General features: G+C 49.2%; 1 protein-coding gene across 1 annotated transcript in view; it reads left to right on the top strand.

The window, feature by feature from the left end:
• Positions 1-18,935, top strand: part of DPYD (dihydropyrimidine dehydrogenase) — a 322,055-nt gene that overhangs the window by 188,656 nt on the left and 114,464 nt on the right. Inside the window, 1 exon segment of the mRNA XM_015563508.1 lies at positions 1-171. This exon segment is cut by the window's left edge and continues 69 nt beyond it. Within this exon segment, the coding sequence (XP_015418994.1) occupies positions 1-171 (171 nt within the window).

Raw genomic sequence — 18,935 nt, 5'->3', positions numbered from 1 at the left:
TTCCACACGCCCATCGACCTGGTGGACATCAGCGTGGAGATGGCGGGGCTGCGGTTCATCAATCCCTTCGGCCTCGCCAGTGCGACACCCGCCACCAGCACCACCATGATCCGCAGGGCCTTCGAGGCCGGCTGGGGCTTCGCCCTGACCAAGACCTTCTCCCTGGACAAGGTAAGAAAATGCTCCTGAGCCGTGTTTACATGTCTAGCGTGTGTTCCCATGAGGGCAGAAGCCCTGCAGTGCGAAGATTTTTCTGACCAAGCAATGATCCTTATGAAACTACCAGACGAGACCTGTGAGTTCACATCCATCTGTACTCTCCTTCTATAACTTCCGTCCCATCGAAAGTGGGGGTGCGGGTGGGGGGAGCATCTGTTTCTCATCTTGTTTTGTCTAGAAAGCATCAAAGCTATAAACATTACACAAGCGGCTGTCTCCTTTAAGAATCACCATCACACGAGTTCTTATTCATTGTTTTGTGATTTCTGGGCGTGTGAGTGAGGATGTGGGCCCCCTACTCACAGGGAGACAGTGGGGGGGTCTGCACATCATCCCGGGATCTAGTTCACGCCGGAAGGAGTCTCGCGGTAAGTCATTGGTGCTGGTCACACCTGAGATTTTTCTCGCATTTTTAAATGCAGACACTTTGCCCCAAACACATCGGCTTGAGTTTCATTTGGCGCCGCGGTGGACTCTGTGCTCGCGCCGCCGCACGCAGGCCGAGGAGAGAGTAAACCACAGGTTCCGGTCGAGATGCGCTTTCTGGAAGGACACGGAGTGCACGGACGTGTGCGGCCCGAGCGGGTGCGTCTGCAGCGGAGGGCTGCCTCCTCCCGTGGCTGTGACTCGGGAATGAGCAGCAGAACCGAACATTCTGAAACCTTTATCGATGAAACTTTAAATGCGCAGCCTATTGATGTGTTTAGTGCTGGCTGGTGGTTAGGAATAATTAATGTGTGAGAAGGCGGGAATCCAGTGACGAGGAAAAGAGTGTCGTTATTTAAATCAGCCTGCTCCTCAGGCAAAGGAAATGATAGAGAACAAACCTGCCCGTTAGCACACGCTGCTGCTTCCCCGGACGGCTCAGTCGCGGGCACCGTTAGGGCGAGATCGCGGCTCTCTCCCCGGGCAGCCTGACAAGGGACGGTGAGCAAGCCGAGTCAAGAAAATCCAGGGGAGCCTCGGAAGTTAGGAGAACCGCGGCGTGAGGAAGAGACTCCGTAAATATATTATGTTCAAGTAGCTAAAGGGAGGCCCTTTTTCCAAAAAATACTGGCTCAATGTTTAGAAATATTCTGCTGAAGCAACGGATAAAAACATACAGAACGCAGTGAATTAAGCTGTAGAATATCCTTAATCGATTGTTCACAACCTTGTGGAATATTGATCCCATATTTGTCTTTGTTTCAATCCATCCTTTACGAAGGGCTCCGAAGCCATCATCAGAGGTCGAACCCCTTGGGGAACACGGAGCCTCTGATAGCCCTGCAGGGCGACGGTGACAGCACGGGAGCATGTTCACATGTGAGCCCAAACAGGCTGCTCACCGGGGGCTCCTGAGGACGTGCAGCCAGAACAAAACCCCAGCACACAAGCCACAGCCGCCAGTGCTGGCTCTGGAGCTGCTGTTCTCTTTGCTCACAAAATTGAATTCTGGCTCATCAGAGAAACCTGCCTCCCTCCCCCGGCGACAGGCATCGATTCGGGGCGCCGTCTCCTTCCGCAGCCCAGGGCAGCCCCCTTTATTAAGACCAGCAGCAGAAGCCACTGTGGCCGCTCACTCCCTCCTAACCCTCCAATTTGAATCTAATCTCTCCGTTCCGGAGTCTATGGGGCCATTTCCGAAGGACAGTGACGAGCAAATGCAAATTAAATTTGGCACATAAAACAGAAGGGTGGGGTCAGGGCGCGCCCTGTCACCCCCGGAGATGGTGGGGGGCACAGAGTATCCGTGCCAGGCTGTCTTAAATGCACCTGTGCAGCCCGTACCGACCGAAGCATGATGTCCCCTGGGTTGTATAACGCCCGTTTCAAAAGCAGTGATTTTCCATGCAGGCTTTTGCCCACTAGCCTACTTGCCTCCTAGAGATTTATTATTATGTCTGTTTGTTTCTTACATTGTCCCTAGTTACTAATGACGCCTGTTGTGCATAGAGAATTGCCTGTTGAGCTTTGGTGCCTTCGCACGTTTGAAGTGCGTATACTCCCCAGTGGCACACACACAGCCTCTACGAAAGCCGTCCATTCCCGGGGTGTAAGCGCCCTACCTCTGTGTGACGTCAGAGCGCAGCAGCTTGGATGCGCCCCCGGCCGGCCGGCCACTTACTGTGCCAACGCAAGACTGCTCACCGGGTGCTAACACGCAGAATCTTGGCATTTGCAGTGTGGGTGCTCTGCACATGACAGAGGTTATTCCGTGGCGTTTTGTTATCACAGGAAATGTTAATATTTCACGATGCAGTTTTGATGCAGCGCCGTTTGCCGAGCCTACGTGGGACAGAGAAATTACAAGCCTGCCAGGAGGTCAGAGGTCGTAGAGATGAGAGCCCTACGGGGCAGTGCTGGAAGCTGTGTCTTCCTGTCCTGCTTGGGGGGCGGGGGGCGAGAGGGGGCTTAAGGGTGCTCCCCAGATTGGCAGCTGAGTATGGCACTGATTCCTACAGCAGATGTGTTCAGGGGACTTTCTTTACCTTTCCTCTTATCAGGGGGGAGTTGGGAACATGCGTTTGATTTCCATCCGGCAGATCTCTCTCTGCTCTTGGTGTTTCTCGGGTCCGAATCGAGGCCTCAGGAGCGGCGGCCATGGAGACCAGGGCCTTCCAGGGAGACGCCGTGGCTCTCGGCGCAGAGAACCCCTACCGCTCCCTGTGCGGCCTGTGTAACAGCTGCACGGACTCGCTGCAGGGAGGCGGGCGATCAGACGTTCCGTGTCAGCTGCAGAAAGATCTGTGTCTGCTTCTGTGTGAAATGACGTGGAAGATGGCCTCCTCCCCCGTCAGTCATTCCTCCCGTGTCCCCGCGCCCGGCTCTCCCTTCCCTCGGTCCTGCTCGTGCTCTAGGAGGAGGGTGTTCACAGTGCCGCCGTCAGAATGCTTAACTACACCACAGATCCGTTTATGTTAGTACACATTGAGTTCAGGCTGACACTTTGCAAAGGTGGGAGAGAAATCAGTCTGCCTCCCTCGGTTTAAGCTAGACTGTCGGGACAGACCAGGGAGATGCTCAGTGTGACTGGGCAGGTCACATAAAGTCCTGACCTGTGTTCACATTATGCTGATGGGAAATCAAAACGTTTTGTTTCTGCCTGGCTAGTGGCTGAGCATCGACCTCTGAACCAGGAGGTCACGGTTCAGTTCCTGGTCAGGGCACATCCCCAGGTTGCGGGCCGATCCCCAGTAGGGGGCGTGCAGGAGGCAGCCAGCCAATGATTCTTTCTCATCCTTGATGTTTCTCTCTTGCTCTCTCCCTCTCCCTTCTTCTTTCTGAAATCAGTAAAAACATTAAAAAAATTTGTTAATTACATCGTAACTTCTCTTCATCCCAGGTAGCTACACATTACATACTGCAAACATATAACATCTAACTACAGGTTGCATATACCTTCACCACAACACAGATACATCGAGAAGTGTTTATCACTCTCCTGACCCAAGTTCAAGCCTAAGCAAAATTTCATTCTATTTATAAGTTGTGTTTAGATATTAGTAGTGAACTTGGGATTGACTTTTAGTAACAAAATGTCTTCGATGCATGTATGTCATTGTAATAACGTCAAATGATTGGATAGGTAGGTGAACACATGATGAGTTTTAACGTAAAATACTGAAAAGTAAACACTGAGAAATATTAAAGGCTCTTCATTATTTCTTTGGACTCAAAGTATTGATTGTAGCTGTTTTCATCAAATCCCACCTCGTGGCACATCCACGCTCAGTGTCCAGGAAGAGTGTGATAAATGCGTCATAAATATTTGTTGCCTGAGCGAGTGAATAAATGAATAAATAGGCTTCTCGCAGCGGCATATTGAAGGTTTTTTCAAGGCCGTGTCAACAGACAGTTGACACCTAAAACATTGATTGCTCTGAGTATTGCTCCCAATCACAGGCGAAAAGGCCAATTTAAAATGTTCACATCCTGTGTTTCTTTCTAGAGTGTGTGTCCATGTGAACATGGTCAGGGCACATGCCCGGGTTGGCAGGGCACGTGCCCGTGGGATTTCTAAGCGAGTGGGTCGTACAGACAGACGCAGGTTGTTGAGTTAGCCTTAAGAAGGTTAAGAAGGCAGAGAATGTGGGGGAACAGATCAGCGTGGCGCAGGGTTAAGAAGGGACATGGACATTGTCTGGCCACTGTCCCAGGCCCTGTGTCCGTAGCCCTGACAGAGGAGACACGCTGTTCTTGAATGCTTCCAGGGACACGGCACATGCGGAGTCCTGAGGGCGCTGCAGCCTGTGCAGCTGGGCACGGGTCCTTGAGGAAAGCCGCCTCTATTGATCACCAGCATATCCCCGCCCCTGGCTCTGCCACGGAACCACAGGGCTGCTCTCTCCATCACGCATGTCAGCCCACCCACAGGGAGCGGCCAGCAACAGCCAGTGACCTGCTGTGGGCTCTGCAGGTGGGCAGGCCGCCTGGAGCCTCGCGGGCAGGGCTGGGCCTGGCTCTCCACGCCACGTGGTCTCGCCCTTAAGGACACGGCGCTGGGCTTGCTGGCGGGCGGCCGTGTTTTTCACAGGCAGGAGGGGACGTTGCGAGGCCGCTCCCTTGTCCTATCGGCAAGCCTTCCCTTTTGTTTTCTTCCTGAAGCGTTCTGTCCTTCCCAGAACAAGATCTGCAGACTTTTTACCGTGTAGGTGGTCCGTTCTTCCATTTGGATCTCAAGACACTTGGTTCGGTCCATATGATCATAGTTGCCCACGTTGGCACAGATCGCGAGCACCTGTCAAGCAGGCGGGAACGCAGGAGTCACGTCAGGACTGTACATGCTGAAAATAACCCTTAGCCTTGTTAGGAAACACTTCACAAACATGTTACATAGCCGTGGTCTAGAGGCTGGGTACGTCTGTTCGGATTACAATACGGAAAAATCACAATTACTTTGGCAGTGCATGTTAGCAATAAAGATCTGTACTTTCTTAAAGACTAAATGAAACATTTATTTTACCATTGAGTTTCTCCATGACCTTAGCGTGGAAGTCCATGAAACCACAAATGAACTATTTCCCCTGCTGTAGTTCTAGTTTCAAATTCGGCCCATCACTAATTTCTACGTAGAGAGTGGTATTATCTCCTGATGTATACCTATGCATAAAAATAAGGAATTATAAATATATAAACATATTCTACATACTTGTCTCATCTAGGAGATGCCGAAATCCTAAAACTACAAATAATATCCCTGTAGGAATAGTTTGATTTTCACCCAGCTAGTTGCTTTTGTTTGTGACTTAGATTTATTTTCTTGAAATCCAGAATGGACTCATGGTCCAGTGAGGAAGGATGGGTTTATCCGAAGGCTGTCATTTACATGTGGTCCTCCTATGGGAGATTTCATCCACATGGTCAAGACGAGTGAGCCAATTCGGCTACGAAGCAGTCCTGGTTGCTTCAGCAGCAAAACAATGTGTGTGTGTGTTTTCACGCCCTTTTGTGCACACACTTGCAATATTGAAGCTAAATCTTGCAAATTAGAATGTGTAATAAAAGCTACATCCCGGCGCTCCCCAAAGTTCTAAACGAATTACCGTTTGGAACCGCGCCATGGATCCCAGACTTTGTTCAATAGAAAAGTATAGATTATGTTTCCACACACAGAGAAACGCATGTACTTCGAGCATTAAGTGTAAATCCTTTCATTGTAGCCAACTATATTTTTAACCAGGTACATTGTTAAAGCTACTTAAATCGCTCTCAGGGTTTTGGTTTTTTTAACCTTTATTTCACATTTTGGGCTAGTTGACTACGAAGCAGGCCAATCAATTTTCCAATATAATTATGTCTCCACTTTTTTTCTGTTTCAGGCAGTGATTTCACACTTGTTAATTAGTTAATCATTTTGGTCGAGTGGACAAGGGGAGACTCAAATAGACTTTTTAATGGTGTAAATCGACATGTACAATATGATCTGGGTTAGCTGGTGGAAGAACCTCACCTGAAATGGAAAATACCTCTTATTCAGTTCTTTTTTGGTTTGTTTGTCTTGTAAGCAGATGGTGCCAGGGCTCATGGAAAATTCTCATACTGAATAGCTCAGGGAAATTTCCTTAAAGTATAACCCTGCTGCTTAAAAACTCATCTGTCCCCATCCTTCTCACATCGTTCTTTCCCAGGTTTACGCTTAATGAATAAAAACACCCGCATTCTGGGTATGTTTGGATGGTACAGTCTTCGGTTGAAATTAAGGCAGTTTGGATTATTAAATTAAATTATTAAATTAAAGCAGTTAGTATGCCCCCTTTGCCTGTGTGGTTTACTGCTTTTTTTAGTTTACTGCTTTTTAACAAGGTTTGTAGTCTTTACTCTGGAGGCATACTCTTACCCTCCCTTGAAAACTTTAAATCAAAACCCAGTGATTATCTCACTGTCAGATTTTATTAAAAACATACGTACTGTCCGGCCAGTGTGGCCCAATGGTTGAGCATCTGCCTGTGGACCAAGAGGTCTTTGGGTCAGTTCCCGTTCGGGGCACATGCCCCGGTTGTGGGCTTGATCCCCAGTAGGGAGCGTGCAGGAGGCCGATGAAGTATGTTCCTCTCTCATCCACGTTCCTCTTTCTCTATCCCTCTCCGTTCCTCTCTCTCAAATCAATAAAAACATTTCTAAGAAGACACATGTACTTACACGTTGGGGAGACTTGCCATTTTAAAATTGCGATTCTCCTTCGGCTCCTTTTCCTTTTGACGTGCAATGGACGACCGTCCGGTCCCGCTGCTCCTGAAGGTGGGCGTGATCCCATGCTCCGGGCAGGGGCTGGTTTTGTCGAGAAATCTTCAGCCAAACGGCCTTTCCTGCACCAGTTACCTTCCCTGGCCCGGCCTCCCCACCGCCCCCATCTGCGCCTACACTTGAGCTAAGTCCACTGCCCTTTCCCTCCGGTTCTGCTTAATCCTTTGGAAGTTTTCCACAAAATCCCATATGTTTGGAATGACTCATCATGACTCTGCTGCCAGATCCTCCCTCAGTTAAAGTTTAAATTTATCTAAAAATGCCAGCCTGCCTGTCACTGACCAGCGCTGTATGCTGAGAGCACTTCCTAACGTCCGGTACATATAGATGCGGAAATGACCTTTGCTCCAGAAGACGTAACTCTAATTCGCGTGCAGAGAGTAGACACAGGACAGCTGAAGGTTAGCATCAGGCAGCGGGATTCTTAGACTAAAACTGTTCCTTACTAAACAGAGCTTCCCCCTCAATTGTTTTTTCCATTTAAATTTTCAGTGTTGAAAGTATCACATAATCCCTCCCCAACCCCCATTGACGCCTTCCAGCCCACCCGCCCCCTGCCCCAGGCCTTCCCCACCCTGTGGTCTGTGCCCATGGCTTATGCATCCATGCAAGCAAGGCTTTGGTTGATCTCCTCCCGCCCACCCCGCCTTCCCTCTGAGGTGGGTCAGTCTGTTCCATGCTTCCGTGTCTCTGGGGCTGTTTTGTTCCTTGGATTCCATAGGTGAGTGAGGTGATGACATACTTGCCCCTCAGTGTTGTAAGCAGGGCGATGGCTGCGGGTGGAGCTGGGTCTTTGTTGGAGGTAGAAGGGGGAGCACATGTCGCCCCTGGCCCGATGGGCCCGGCATATCCAGGGTTCAGCCCCTGGATGTTATGTTAGTAGCTGTAGAGACTGTGGGAAAGGCTGCGTACTTACTAGTAGGCACGGAGCTTAAACGGGATTGTATAGACCACAGGCGCCGGAAGAGGTGTCAGCTGAGCAGTCACATAACTCAGTGTGGAAGTCGCTGCTAATCATAGTGTCGCTCCCACTCACCATCTCAGTGATACCTCCTGCGTTTCCCCTCACGCAGGCTCTCTTCTGGTTCAGCCAGTCCAACAGCCGGGCTTGTGTTTGCATCGCCTACGCCTTCATTTCGCCGTTCCACGTTTTTAAACTTCTCCTGTTCAGATAGGAAAGGGCCAGTGGTGACCGAGGCCGCGTGGCTTTGTCGGCCCACGGCTGTCTTCTCTTTATTCTCTGGCTGTTGCACAGTCTCACTCCACTGACGGCAGAGTGGGTTCCCTCTGTGTTTATCCCTTAGTTCCCCTCCCTCCTCTAAGCCTCTGCGGGGTGGGCCCTGTGACCTTCCCGTGACCGAGTCAGAAAGTGCCTGCTGACTAGTTCCCTATGGAAGCAGCCAGACTACTGCGTTTTGAAATGTAACACGTCTTTTTTTTTTAATTTATGGATTTCAGAGAGAAAGGGAGAGGGTGAGGGAGAGATATAAACATCAAAGATGAGAACCATTGATGGGCTGCCTCCTGCATGCCCCACCCTGGGGATGGAGCCCTCAGCCTGGGCATGTGCCTGGACCAGGAATTGAACCGTGACCTCCCGGTTCATAGGTCAATGCTCAACCACTGAGCCACACCAGCCGGGCTGAAATGTAATACATCGTTGAGCAATGTCGTGAATATTGATTTGGTAAATGTCATACTTGGTGATGAACAGCTGCACTTTCTTGGATGAATATCATGTTTGCAGCTTTCATGTCCTTCTTTAGGGGACCGACAGGTTTCAGGCTCTTTTCCAGGAGTGCGTCCTTGGGTTCTTCAGCACCTCCTCCCTCCATGGAGCCTCCCCTATAGCAGGCGATGTTTTACCCGACATTTAAAGTTGTGGTTTTTATAGTAAATCATATTAGTTATTATTCACATATTTGCTCCCCACCTATAAGCACCTCAGGCATTGGTAGAGTCAATATTCTACATTTGGCCTCCCTTTGTTAATGGGATTTAGTCTAGTAGGTTGGTTACCATTGTCATTCGCTAGTTATTAATATTCATAATAGGAAGAGAGCAAAGGGGAGGCCAGACATGATCCGCATGGCCATCTGGGCAGCTTCACCAGAAAGCTGCAACGTCACACTCCCCAGGGAGCCACGGGTCCACTCCCCACAGATCACTGGGCAAGGGGTCCAGCAAAGGGGTGGGCGGGCACATGCGCAGTGAAGTCAGGGTGACGCAGGGGAGGTGCTTGTCTGTCAGTCTAACCTGGGAACAAAGATCATTGGCTGAAGGGGCAGAGGCCCTGCAAGCACGCAGAGTGTGGGGATACAGGATAAAGGGGTGCGCTCTCTGTTCCCCTTGCCTCCCCGTTTCCTGGCCCTCACCTGTCTCCCTCCACACCCACGGCCCAGCTGGGAGGCCCGCTCCTGGGCAGGACTGCACTTCAACATGGAGCGCAGGCCCCGGGCGTGGCAATAGCCAGCTCTCTCTGCTGATGCCAAAACGGACTTTTTCATGGTGGGATGGAGGGGGACGGGATCTCGGAAACGCCACAGAAATAACACTTCCCACAGTAGCTCATCCTCCTGTGGGGGGCTCAGTAAAGTCTTATTCCAGCAGCACCCCAGAAGCCCACTTCCACCAGTACCAGGTCTACACAGATCAAAAATTGTACTCAAATGACCATACAGAGCCCGTTGCAGAGCATAACAGTACGTTCAGTGCGGAGCGATGTACCTTAGGATGGGAACTGAGACATGGTAAGAAGTCGGTCCTCCTGCCATTCCTGGAGCAGGTACCTAGAGTATCTTCAAGGTAGGACCACCCACCTTCATAACAGACAAGTTCCCAAGCAGCTCGGTGGTTGGACAGGTTCCGCCTGGACAGCCCCCTCTGTCATGTCCGATTCCCCACGCCCCTGCCCAGACCCGCGTGGCGCCAGGTTGAGGCCGAGGAGCGGGCGCGGGTGCGGCGGAATGCGGAGAGACGGAAGGGCTGTCACAGCAGTCAGTGAGATCTGAGAGGTGTTGACTAATTGCCTGCTAATTACACAGTAAATTGTCTAATTAAGCTGATGGTTAATTAGGGGAGCTTGCACAGCAGTCTTGTGGAATTTGTGTCTGATGTCTGGGAAGCAGCTTGTGTAATTGGCAGACGGGCAGCATTGGCAGGCGCGGGACTGGGGCGCTCACCGCCACCGACGACAGAGGACGGCTCTCCTGGAAACAAAAGGGGGTCACTTTTCCTCCGAGGGCTTTGTTTCCGTTTTGCAGCCGTCCTGAGGTGGGTGACAGGAGGTGCATCGGAAGCCGGAGTTGTGTGAGGAAAGGAAGCTGGGAAACGTGCCCCAGCATGTGAACTGTGCGGCGTGCCTGCCACTCGCCAGCTCTGAGGCTCGGTGTCACGTTGGATTTGTAGACACATTTTATTCTTCCAAGTCCTTCTTTTAACATGTGCAGAAAGAAAAAACTATATCATCCCACCCGCTGGCGTGGCTCAGGGGACAAGCGTTGGCCCTTGAGCCAGGAGAGCAGGTTCTATTCCCAGTCAGGGCACATGCCCAGGTTGCACACCGGGTCCCCAGTAGAGGGCGCGCAGGAGGCAGCAGATCAGTGATTCTCTCTCCTCATTGATGTTTCTCTCTCTCTCTCCCTCTCCCCTCTGAAATAAATAAAAACGTATTTTAAAAAGATAATCCCATGCTTCTAAGGAAAAGAAATGCCTCTTTTATAAAAGCCTAAGAATATCATCATGACTGATCAGAACACAGAAGAACTTTGAGTTCATTATTTAATGTTGAATTTATGCCTCACCGTTCACTATAAAACATTAGGCATAATACAGGATGAGTTTGGATAACACTTTAAAGACAAAAAAAAAAGTTTCTTTGCAACAAGAGAATTTTCATTTTATCATATATGCAATTTACCATGCAGACAGCTTTTGCTTTTAATGGTGTACATTGTAAATACAAAATATTCCAGTTCTAACTAAATCATTTCTGAATGGATGCAAGTATGTTTGATGACTTTACCTGCAAGGTCTGAGGCCTTAACTAGGAAAGATTTGGAAGTCTGTCCTTGGTAGCTGAGGAACTGTAGCTCTGCTGCAAAGGGTGTCTGTGCTGAAATGCACACATGAACATTCACCCTGTAAATGGGCCACACGGGCCCAGCGGAGATCACAGGTCCCCGGTAGTGAGGGGGGCCCACGCCCAGCACCCTTCGCGAGACGCCTGCACACAGTGACCGCTTCTGTACCATTTGCACCACATCCCAGCGCTTTCTGCGGATTTTGAGATAAGATTTTGGATAAAACATTTGGCTGCAGTTGAAGCGACAGGCCACAGGTACACAATGCACCTTGGATGTACACTTTTATGTTAATAAAGCAAAGGGAAATTTTAAGCATTTGAAAGCTAGATTTCTATGAAATGTTAAAGAAGGCCTTAGTTAAAGTATGATATCTTTTTTTTTTCTGCTCTCCAAGCAGATAAAATGTGTGTCTGTATGTGGTTGGACGGGCATATGTATTTTTTGTTCACACTGTTTTCCATGGAGAATTTGAATTTATGTAAATAATGTATGTTTTTAAACAGCAAGAGAGAAATACACATTGTGCACTCTCTAAAATGCCTTTGAATTGGCATTAACCTGGGAGGTATAAGGATGGTACGTGAAAATATTTACTGTTTTAACACAAAGTGTTTTTCAACTGGCTTTAAAGCAATACTTTAAAATATAAAGTCACCGATATAAAAATGATGTGAAATAAAAAAAAATAACCATTATTTTGAGCACAAGGCAAAATCATATTCATTTCATTTGGAGACTTAGGTTATAAAGTCTTGGAAGATTTATAAGGAAATTATGCAAAATAGAAGAAAAGTGAATTTACCAAAGGAATACAAGGTTAAGCATTGAAATTGCTTCTTTAAAGATGTGTCTCCTGAGGGAGAAAAATCAGATAGAGGTCAGGTTGCAATCCAAATATTCTACATTTGGATGAACTCAGTTTTTGTGTGTGTGTGTGTGTGTATGTTTTTTTCATTTTATTCCTCAGAGAGAGAGAACATAAAAATTTTACTTATTGTGATAAAAGTTTGCATAAAAAGAAAGACAGGTAGATCTGGCTATCACTGTAGTTAAAGTTGTAAAGAAGAATTTTTTTTAGAACACAACCTTTAGGAAAAATTCATTTTTTTACATGTAAATTTCACTTTTTTCTTTCTTTTAGGTCAAAATTCAGGTAGTTTCCATTTATATATAGTTATCACAAGAATAAATTCCTGTCTCATGAGACATGTAGTCAACTGTGATATTTTGTATTTTGGCCTTTAGCTGTATATATTTCCTATGTATGAAAATGAGTATGAGATATGTAATCATTTTCTTTTTTAATAATTAAAAGATATTTACTTATTGATTCTGAGAGAGAGAGAGACCTGCTTTCACCTATGTATGCATTCACTGGTTGTGTCCTGTAGGATCGAACCCACAACCTTAACACATTGGGATGATGCTCTAACCAACTGAGCTACCTGGCCGGGGGTCAGTTTCCCTTTTAATTCCTTGAAAAATTTTATCCCTGCGATTTAAACATTGAAGAGCAAAGAAATACAATATTTAGCAACCTTGGCCATCAGCCTCATTCTAGAATTACTTTGTTTTGCTTTAAACTTACATATTGTAAAACTCACTCTTTTAAAAATATACATTTCCATGGTTTCTTTGGTATGTTCACAGAGTTGTGTAGCTCTCCTCATGTATTTAATTTCAGCAGATTTTCATCACTCCAAACAGGACACCATACCTCTTAGCAGCCGCCCCCACTCCCCGCACCCCGCAGCCCCTGGAGACCGTAATGTACACTCACCTCGAGGACTTGCCTGTTCTGTATGTAGTCGGTGACCTTGTGTGTCTGCTTGCTTTTACTCAACATAATGTTTTCAGAGATCATCCATGTTGTAGCATGTATCAGGCGTCCTCCCTTTTTGTGTCTATATTGCATTTTGATTATCCGTACATTGGCGTGTGGATATTTGGTTGTGTTTTTTTCCTACTTTTTATCCATAAGTACTGTTTTGTTGAATTTTCGGGGCTATGTTTTTGAATGGATGTATGTATTCAGTTCCCTTATGAACAGAAGTAGGTGTGGAATTACTGAACGAGATGGTAACTCTATGTTTAACATTTCAACGAGCCATTAAACTGTCCTCCAACGTAGCTGCACCCAGGTTCCATGCCCGCCGGCCATGTATGAGGTCTGGGGTTCCTAGCCCTGCTCACCACCATTGTGGTCTTTTTCATAACAGCCTTCAAATGAGTGTGAGGTGGTGTCCCACTCGGGTTTTGACTCCTGGTGTGATTGACAACTAGCATCTTAAAAATAAGGCCCAATAAGAGCGTGTCGTACACGGCCCTCTGTCGTCTCAGCGCAACTCTTTTATTTTAAGCCCTGACTCCCTCCCCACCTTTTCACAAAAAGAAAGTTTAACAACAGAAGCCCCAAGTTTTTTAAAATATAAGTGCCACTATATTTTTTTTACGGCCCTCCTACTGACAGAGGCACGTAAGGGGAGGGATCGGGTCCCTGTGTCCTGCGCCGGCCACGGGAACGGGAGGGAGGGAGGAGACTGCCCGCGGCCTCCTGTGCTCCCTGTGCTCCCGCCGATAAGGACCCCGGGCATCGGGAAGGAAAGGGTCCCCCTGGGAGAAGAGCCGTGTGGTTCAGCCGGAGCTGACAATGCTGGTATTCCTCCAGACGAGGTACCAGCGCAGAGTTCTGCGGGGTGAGTGCCGTGTACTCAGTCTAAAATGAGATCTGACCCCCCGGCCGGCAGGGCTCCGTGGTTGAGCATCGACCTAGGAACCAGGAGATCACGGTTCAGTTCCCAGTCAGAGCACAGGCCCGGGTTGCGGGCTCGATCTGCAGTTGCAGGCATGCAGGAGGCAGTGGATCAGTGATTCTCTCTCATCGATGTTTCTCTCTCTCTCTCTCTCTCTCTCTCTCTCTCTCTCTCTCTCCCCCCTCTCCCTCTGCCTTCCTCTCTCAAAAATCAATAAGAACATTTCTTTTGTAATCTAAAACCAGCTTCTGAGGGGGCAAGTTCCGTAGCAGAGCAGGATGTGACATCGTATGATGAATTATCTGGGCATAAGCTCCGTGAGCGTCGCCGTGCGGATCTCACTCACTCCTCGGGGGCTGGCCGCGAAGGACATCTCAGTCACGAGGACGATGTGTCCCCCTCCCTGGCTGAGGTGTGACGAATGGTGCACGAACCGTCCCACACACCACAGGTGGGAGTGCAAAGGCGATGGAGTCTAGTCCTCCTATATAATAAAAGGCTAATATGCAAATTGCCCCCTCAACTGGAGTTAGACCAGGGCGCGGGGCTGGCTGGCCAACCTCGTGTGTCCCCTCCCCCTGGCCAGCCCGGCCCAATCGGGGCAGCTGGCCGGACCCCACCTGTGCATGAATTCACGCACCAGCCTCTAGTCAGAGCTAATGAGGCGACAGTGGAGCACGCCCTGCTGGTGCAGCTTCAAGTAGGACGTTTTCTAACGGTGGGAAGAAAGTCCCAAGAGGACCAGCCCTGTGTCCGGGAAGTCCGGACCCACATCCGGACGTTTAACTGGCAGCGAGGCGGGGAGGGGACAGGGAGACAGGCAGGCGACACATTTTTACGCTTTATTAAGATGCGGACACCTGTCTCCTGCTCCCCTGCCCCTCCGTGCCTCCCTGTCCCTCTCCTCCCTCCTCAGGTGGAGCGTGGCCCTTCCCAGAGTCTGCTCAGAATGCAGACGGTACCCGGGTATCGGCCGGGCCCACGCTGCTCCCACTGTGCGGGCCTCCTTGGACTCAGAAGGTTGCACAACCCCTTCTTACTGGCTTATTCCGCTGAGCAGAATGCTCGCCAGGTCCCAGATGTCTGATTTACGGACAAGATCCCCCCTGGAGCCCCGCAGCTCCGGGGGTCCTGTCTGACTCTTGGCAACCACTGTTGGCTGCCTTTTCTCTCCCTGGCCCCGGCTCCAGTAAGATTTTTCTATTTCATGAGTCCCCAGTCCCAATTCTTGGGTTAAAAAAAAATGACTCTAGCCCAGTGTTCACCAAGTTTGCTAGGTTTTAAGTCGAGGTTCCGTGTTGGGTAGAGCAGATCCAAGTTGAGGGCCCATCCGGGAAGGCCTGTGCCCCTAGACACACGCCTTATGTTTTTAAACATTAGACAATCCCAGGAGCAGTGAAAGGGTTTTGCTCTGAATGAAAGTCCGGATCTCCATGGCTGCCTTCCCGGCTGCGTTTCCGGGCAGCAGAATCCCTGGGACCACGTTGGCCCCGGGAAGACCCTGCCCCCGGCTCCGTGCAGCTTTCACTGCGTCCACGTTAGGGATGGAGCTGAGAGGGCGCGGCCTGAGGCTGCTGCCTCCTGCGTGCGTGTTGACAGAATGTCTCGCTGCAGCCGGTTCCGTAACGTCCCATAGAGAAGGGTGTGAATACAGCGGAGAAGTGCGTGGTTTAGAGACGCTGAGATGGAAGTTGTTGAGGCTAAAAGACATGCTGTCACGGATGAGCGAGGGGGAGATCAGAGCGGCGAGCCCGGCCAATCGGAGGGTTCGCTCCCGCGTTCCTCCGCTCAGCGCTGTCCCCCCGGTGCCATTAGCATTTTCATTTCGAAAAATGACAGTCTGCCGTGGAGGCAGGAAAAACGTGCAACCTGTGGTTTAAATTATTGATATTTTAGAATATTGGAGCGGTATTTCACATAGATTTTGTGAGCGATACTTGTGGGTTGGGGGTTTCAAAGGTAATTTGGTATCCAAAAGCCTGTTCATATTTGAAAGCCTTTCCGTCCCTGGAATTTCCTTAGGCTCGGGGTGATGGGGTGAAACTGTGTTGTCTTCAGGATGATAAGTAGCAGATCATTGCTGCTGGGACGTGAAGCATAGATCTGCAGACCGTGTCCTTAGTGATTTATGGTGCATGTTCAGACGACGAGGTGCTGGCAAAATCAATCTTCATTTGGGCACAAAAGCTAGTTTTGTTTTATTTTTAAAAGTTTATCTTTATTGTTGAAAGTGTTAGAGCTGTTCCCTTTGGTTTTGTGTGTGTGTGTGTTTCCTCATTGACCCCCCTCCACCCTGCAGCCACCCCTCCCAGGCCGTCAGCAGGCTATTGTCTGTGCCCGAGGGTTATACATAGAGCCTGTAGGTTCCCTTGGTAATCTCTCCCCATCCCCCTCCACCCCGCCCTTCCCTCTGAGATTCGCAATCTGTTCCATGCTTCTGTGTCTCTGGATCTACTTTCTTCATCTGCGTATTTGGTTCATTAGATGCCACATCTGAGTGAGGTCATGTGACACTTGTCTTTCTCTGACTGGCTGATTTCGCTCAGCATCACACTCTCCAGGCCCCTCCATGCTGTTGCTGTTGTAAGAGTTCCTTCCGTTTTACAGCCGCAGACAGCACAGTCAGCCACAGTATCAAAAGCAGGTTTTAAAACGAAGGAAGCAGACTGTGATTGGCAGGCGTCGAAGATCAGGAGCCTAGCGGAGCGCTGACCCACTGTGATCCGGCCCGCACGGTGCGGTCCCTCAGGGGTGGTTTTCACACAGCCCCCCCCACCGTGTGACGCAGACAGCGAATGTGGCTGCAGGGGTTTGATTTAAAATCGCTTCAAGTCTCCGATGTTCTTCTCACGTGCACGGGGAACATTTCCCACGATAGATCCTATGTTAAGGCCTCAAACAAATCTTAGTAAATTTAAGTGGACTGAGTTGGTATCCAGCACCTCTTCTGACCACAGTCGTGTGGAACTAGAAATTAAGTACCTGAAAAAAACTGGAAAATTCACAAATATGCGGAGATTCATCAACATGTTACTGAACAACCAATGGATTAAAGAAAGCCAGAAGAGAAATAATAACATGAGACCAATGGCATTCGTTATGTAACTCTAAAGTGTATGGGATGCAGCAAACACCGTTCTGAGAGGGACGTTCATAGCAATACATGCCTGCTTCGAGATACAGGACACAAGAAACGCCCCAAAATAATAACATAATTTTACACCCGAAGAAACTAGAAAAAGAAACACAAATGAAGCTCAGCGGTAGTAGAAGGAAGGGAATAACAAAAATTAAAGCAGAAATAAATGAAATAGGGACTAAAAAGATGGGTTGGGACCGAGAGACTCAGAATCGAGCTCGCTTAGCTGGGAAAAGGACTGGGTTGGGTCCGTGCAGAGTGACAGAATGGGAGGGACATGGGTCTCTGTCACGCCTCCTGCATCCCCAGGCCACGCTACACTGTGGACGTGCATGGTTACCGAGAGGATGCTGACCAGGTGAGGGCTCCCACAGACACCATCAGCTCTGGGCTCCATTGAGACTTTTTACCTGCTAGTCCATGGCTCCCTCAGGGCCGATCCCTCCACCCTCTGATGGAGCAGCACCTCAACCTTAGATCCCTAGTGACCACAATCCAGGAAAAGTCCAGTCGAGGCCTCAGCAGGACGCTGTGTGTCCTAAGTGACGGTAACAAGGAGGATTTGGCCCGAGGGCACGTCTTTGGGCGTCTCTGACCTAGAACAGAGGTCGGCAAACCCAGGCCCGCACGCCCAGGTCTGGCCCTCTGCCCAGTTTTATAAGTGAAGTCTTATTGGGCCACAGCCATGTCCTCCTCCTACACTAGTTCTGAAAACTGTGGTCCTGACGATTAGCATCGAGTCCCATTACGGGGAACGCGTCCCGAGGTCTGGAAGTCTCAGCCCCTTCGTTTGCCTGGTGGTTTTTATTTGATTTTGATTCCAATTTATAAAACCTACGAAGCCACGTGGTATCACCAATTAAGCAAAACAGTCTCCCTTATGAAAGTATAAAAGAGAGAAAAAAGAAAACCTGGGAAGACTTTGGAGGACAGAGGCAGGAAGTTTTTCCCGTGTCCTTCAGCTCACCCGCCTGCCTTCCCTCAAAGGAGGTGTGCGCGAGGAAAGCACTGACTGTCCGAGGCTAATTTTAACCTGTGATGAAGATTGCTTTTTGTTTTCCGCTGAATGCGGTATCAAGTCATTGTTTGTCAAGGCTGAAGCGCCCCAGCACACAGCACGCTCTCTAAGTGGTGTTTTGTAAAATCACGTAATACGAGCATCTTTAGGGCCTGACACAGGAGAGAATGCCATGGAGTCGGGAGATCAGAATTCTGCAGACTTTCAACCTTATTATTTCCATTATTCAGTCTCCGGGCTGCTTACCTTGTAGTGAGGGGAGTCTATTTGTCTGTTTGCTCCAACGAGTGCTTTTTCCTCAGCCGAATGGCTTCCCCGATTCTTGGCAGAAGTAAACTCCCTCTTCCCTCCCTCCCACTGGCTCTTCCCGTTTTGGTCAGGAGGGTCTTGGTGGATTTCCTTCAGTAGCCAAAACTGTGTGTGTGTTGCCTGAAGTGATTTTAAAATGAGTCTGAGATTCAAAAAGAAAAAGAAAAAAAGCCACTGTTCTAGGTTCTTCTGGCTGGTTTAAGAATTAAATTGAGCCCGGCCGGTGTGGCTCAGTTGTTGAACGTCGTCCTATGAACCAGGAGGTCACGGTTCCATTCCCCGTCAGGGCACGTGCCTGGGTTGTGGCTCGAACCCCAGGTCGGGGTGTGCAGGAGGCAGCCAATCAATGACCTCCTCTTTCATCAATGTTTGTGTCTCTCTATCCCTCTCCCTTCCTCTCTCTCTAAAAATCCATAAAAATATTTCTTTTTTTTAAAAAGAATTAAGTTGACCTGGGACGGATTAACAGGAGAAAATCCATTTTAATTCTGTAGGGACGGGGCCCCATTAGGATAGGAGGGCCACGGGCCTACAGGCCTTTCTGAAGGAAGGGGGAGGGGCGGGAGTCTGAGGCTTCCCCGGGGAGGAAGGCAGGGCACAGGGAGATGGGGAAGCAAATGTTGGGTACACAGATGCTGGCGGGGCCATCTGCACCCCGGAGACACAGGATGGGGGGCCCGCGGCCT

This window comes from Myotis davidii, unplaced genomic scaffold (genome assembly GCF_000327345.1).
Source record: "Myotis davidii unplaced genomic scaffold, ASM32734v1 scaffold217, whole genome shotgun sequence".
Taxonomy (NCBI): Eukaryota; Metazoa; Chordata; class Mammalia; order Chiroptera; family Vespertilionidae; genus Myotis; species Myotis davidii.
This window is presented reverse-complemented; position numbering and strand designations above follow the sequence as displayed.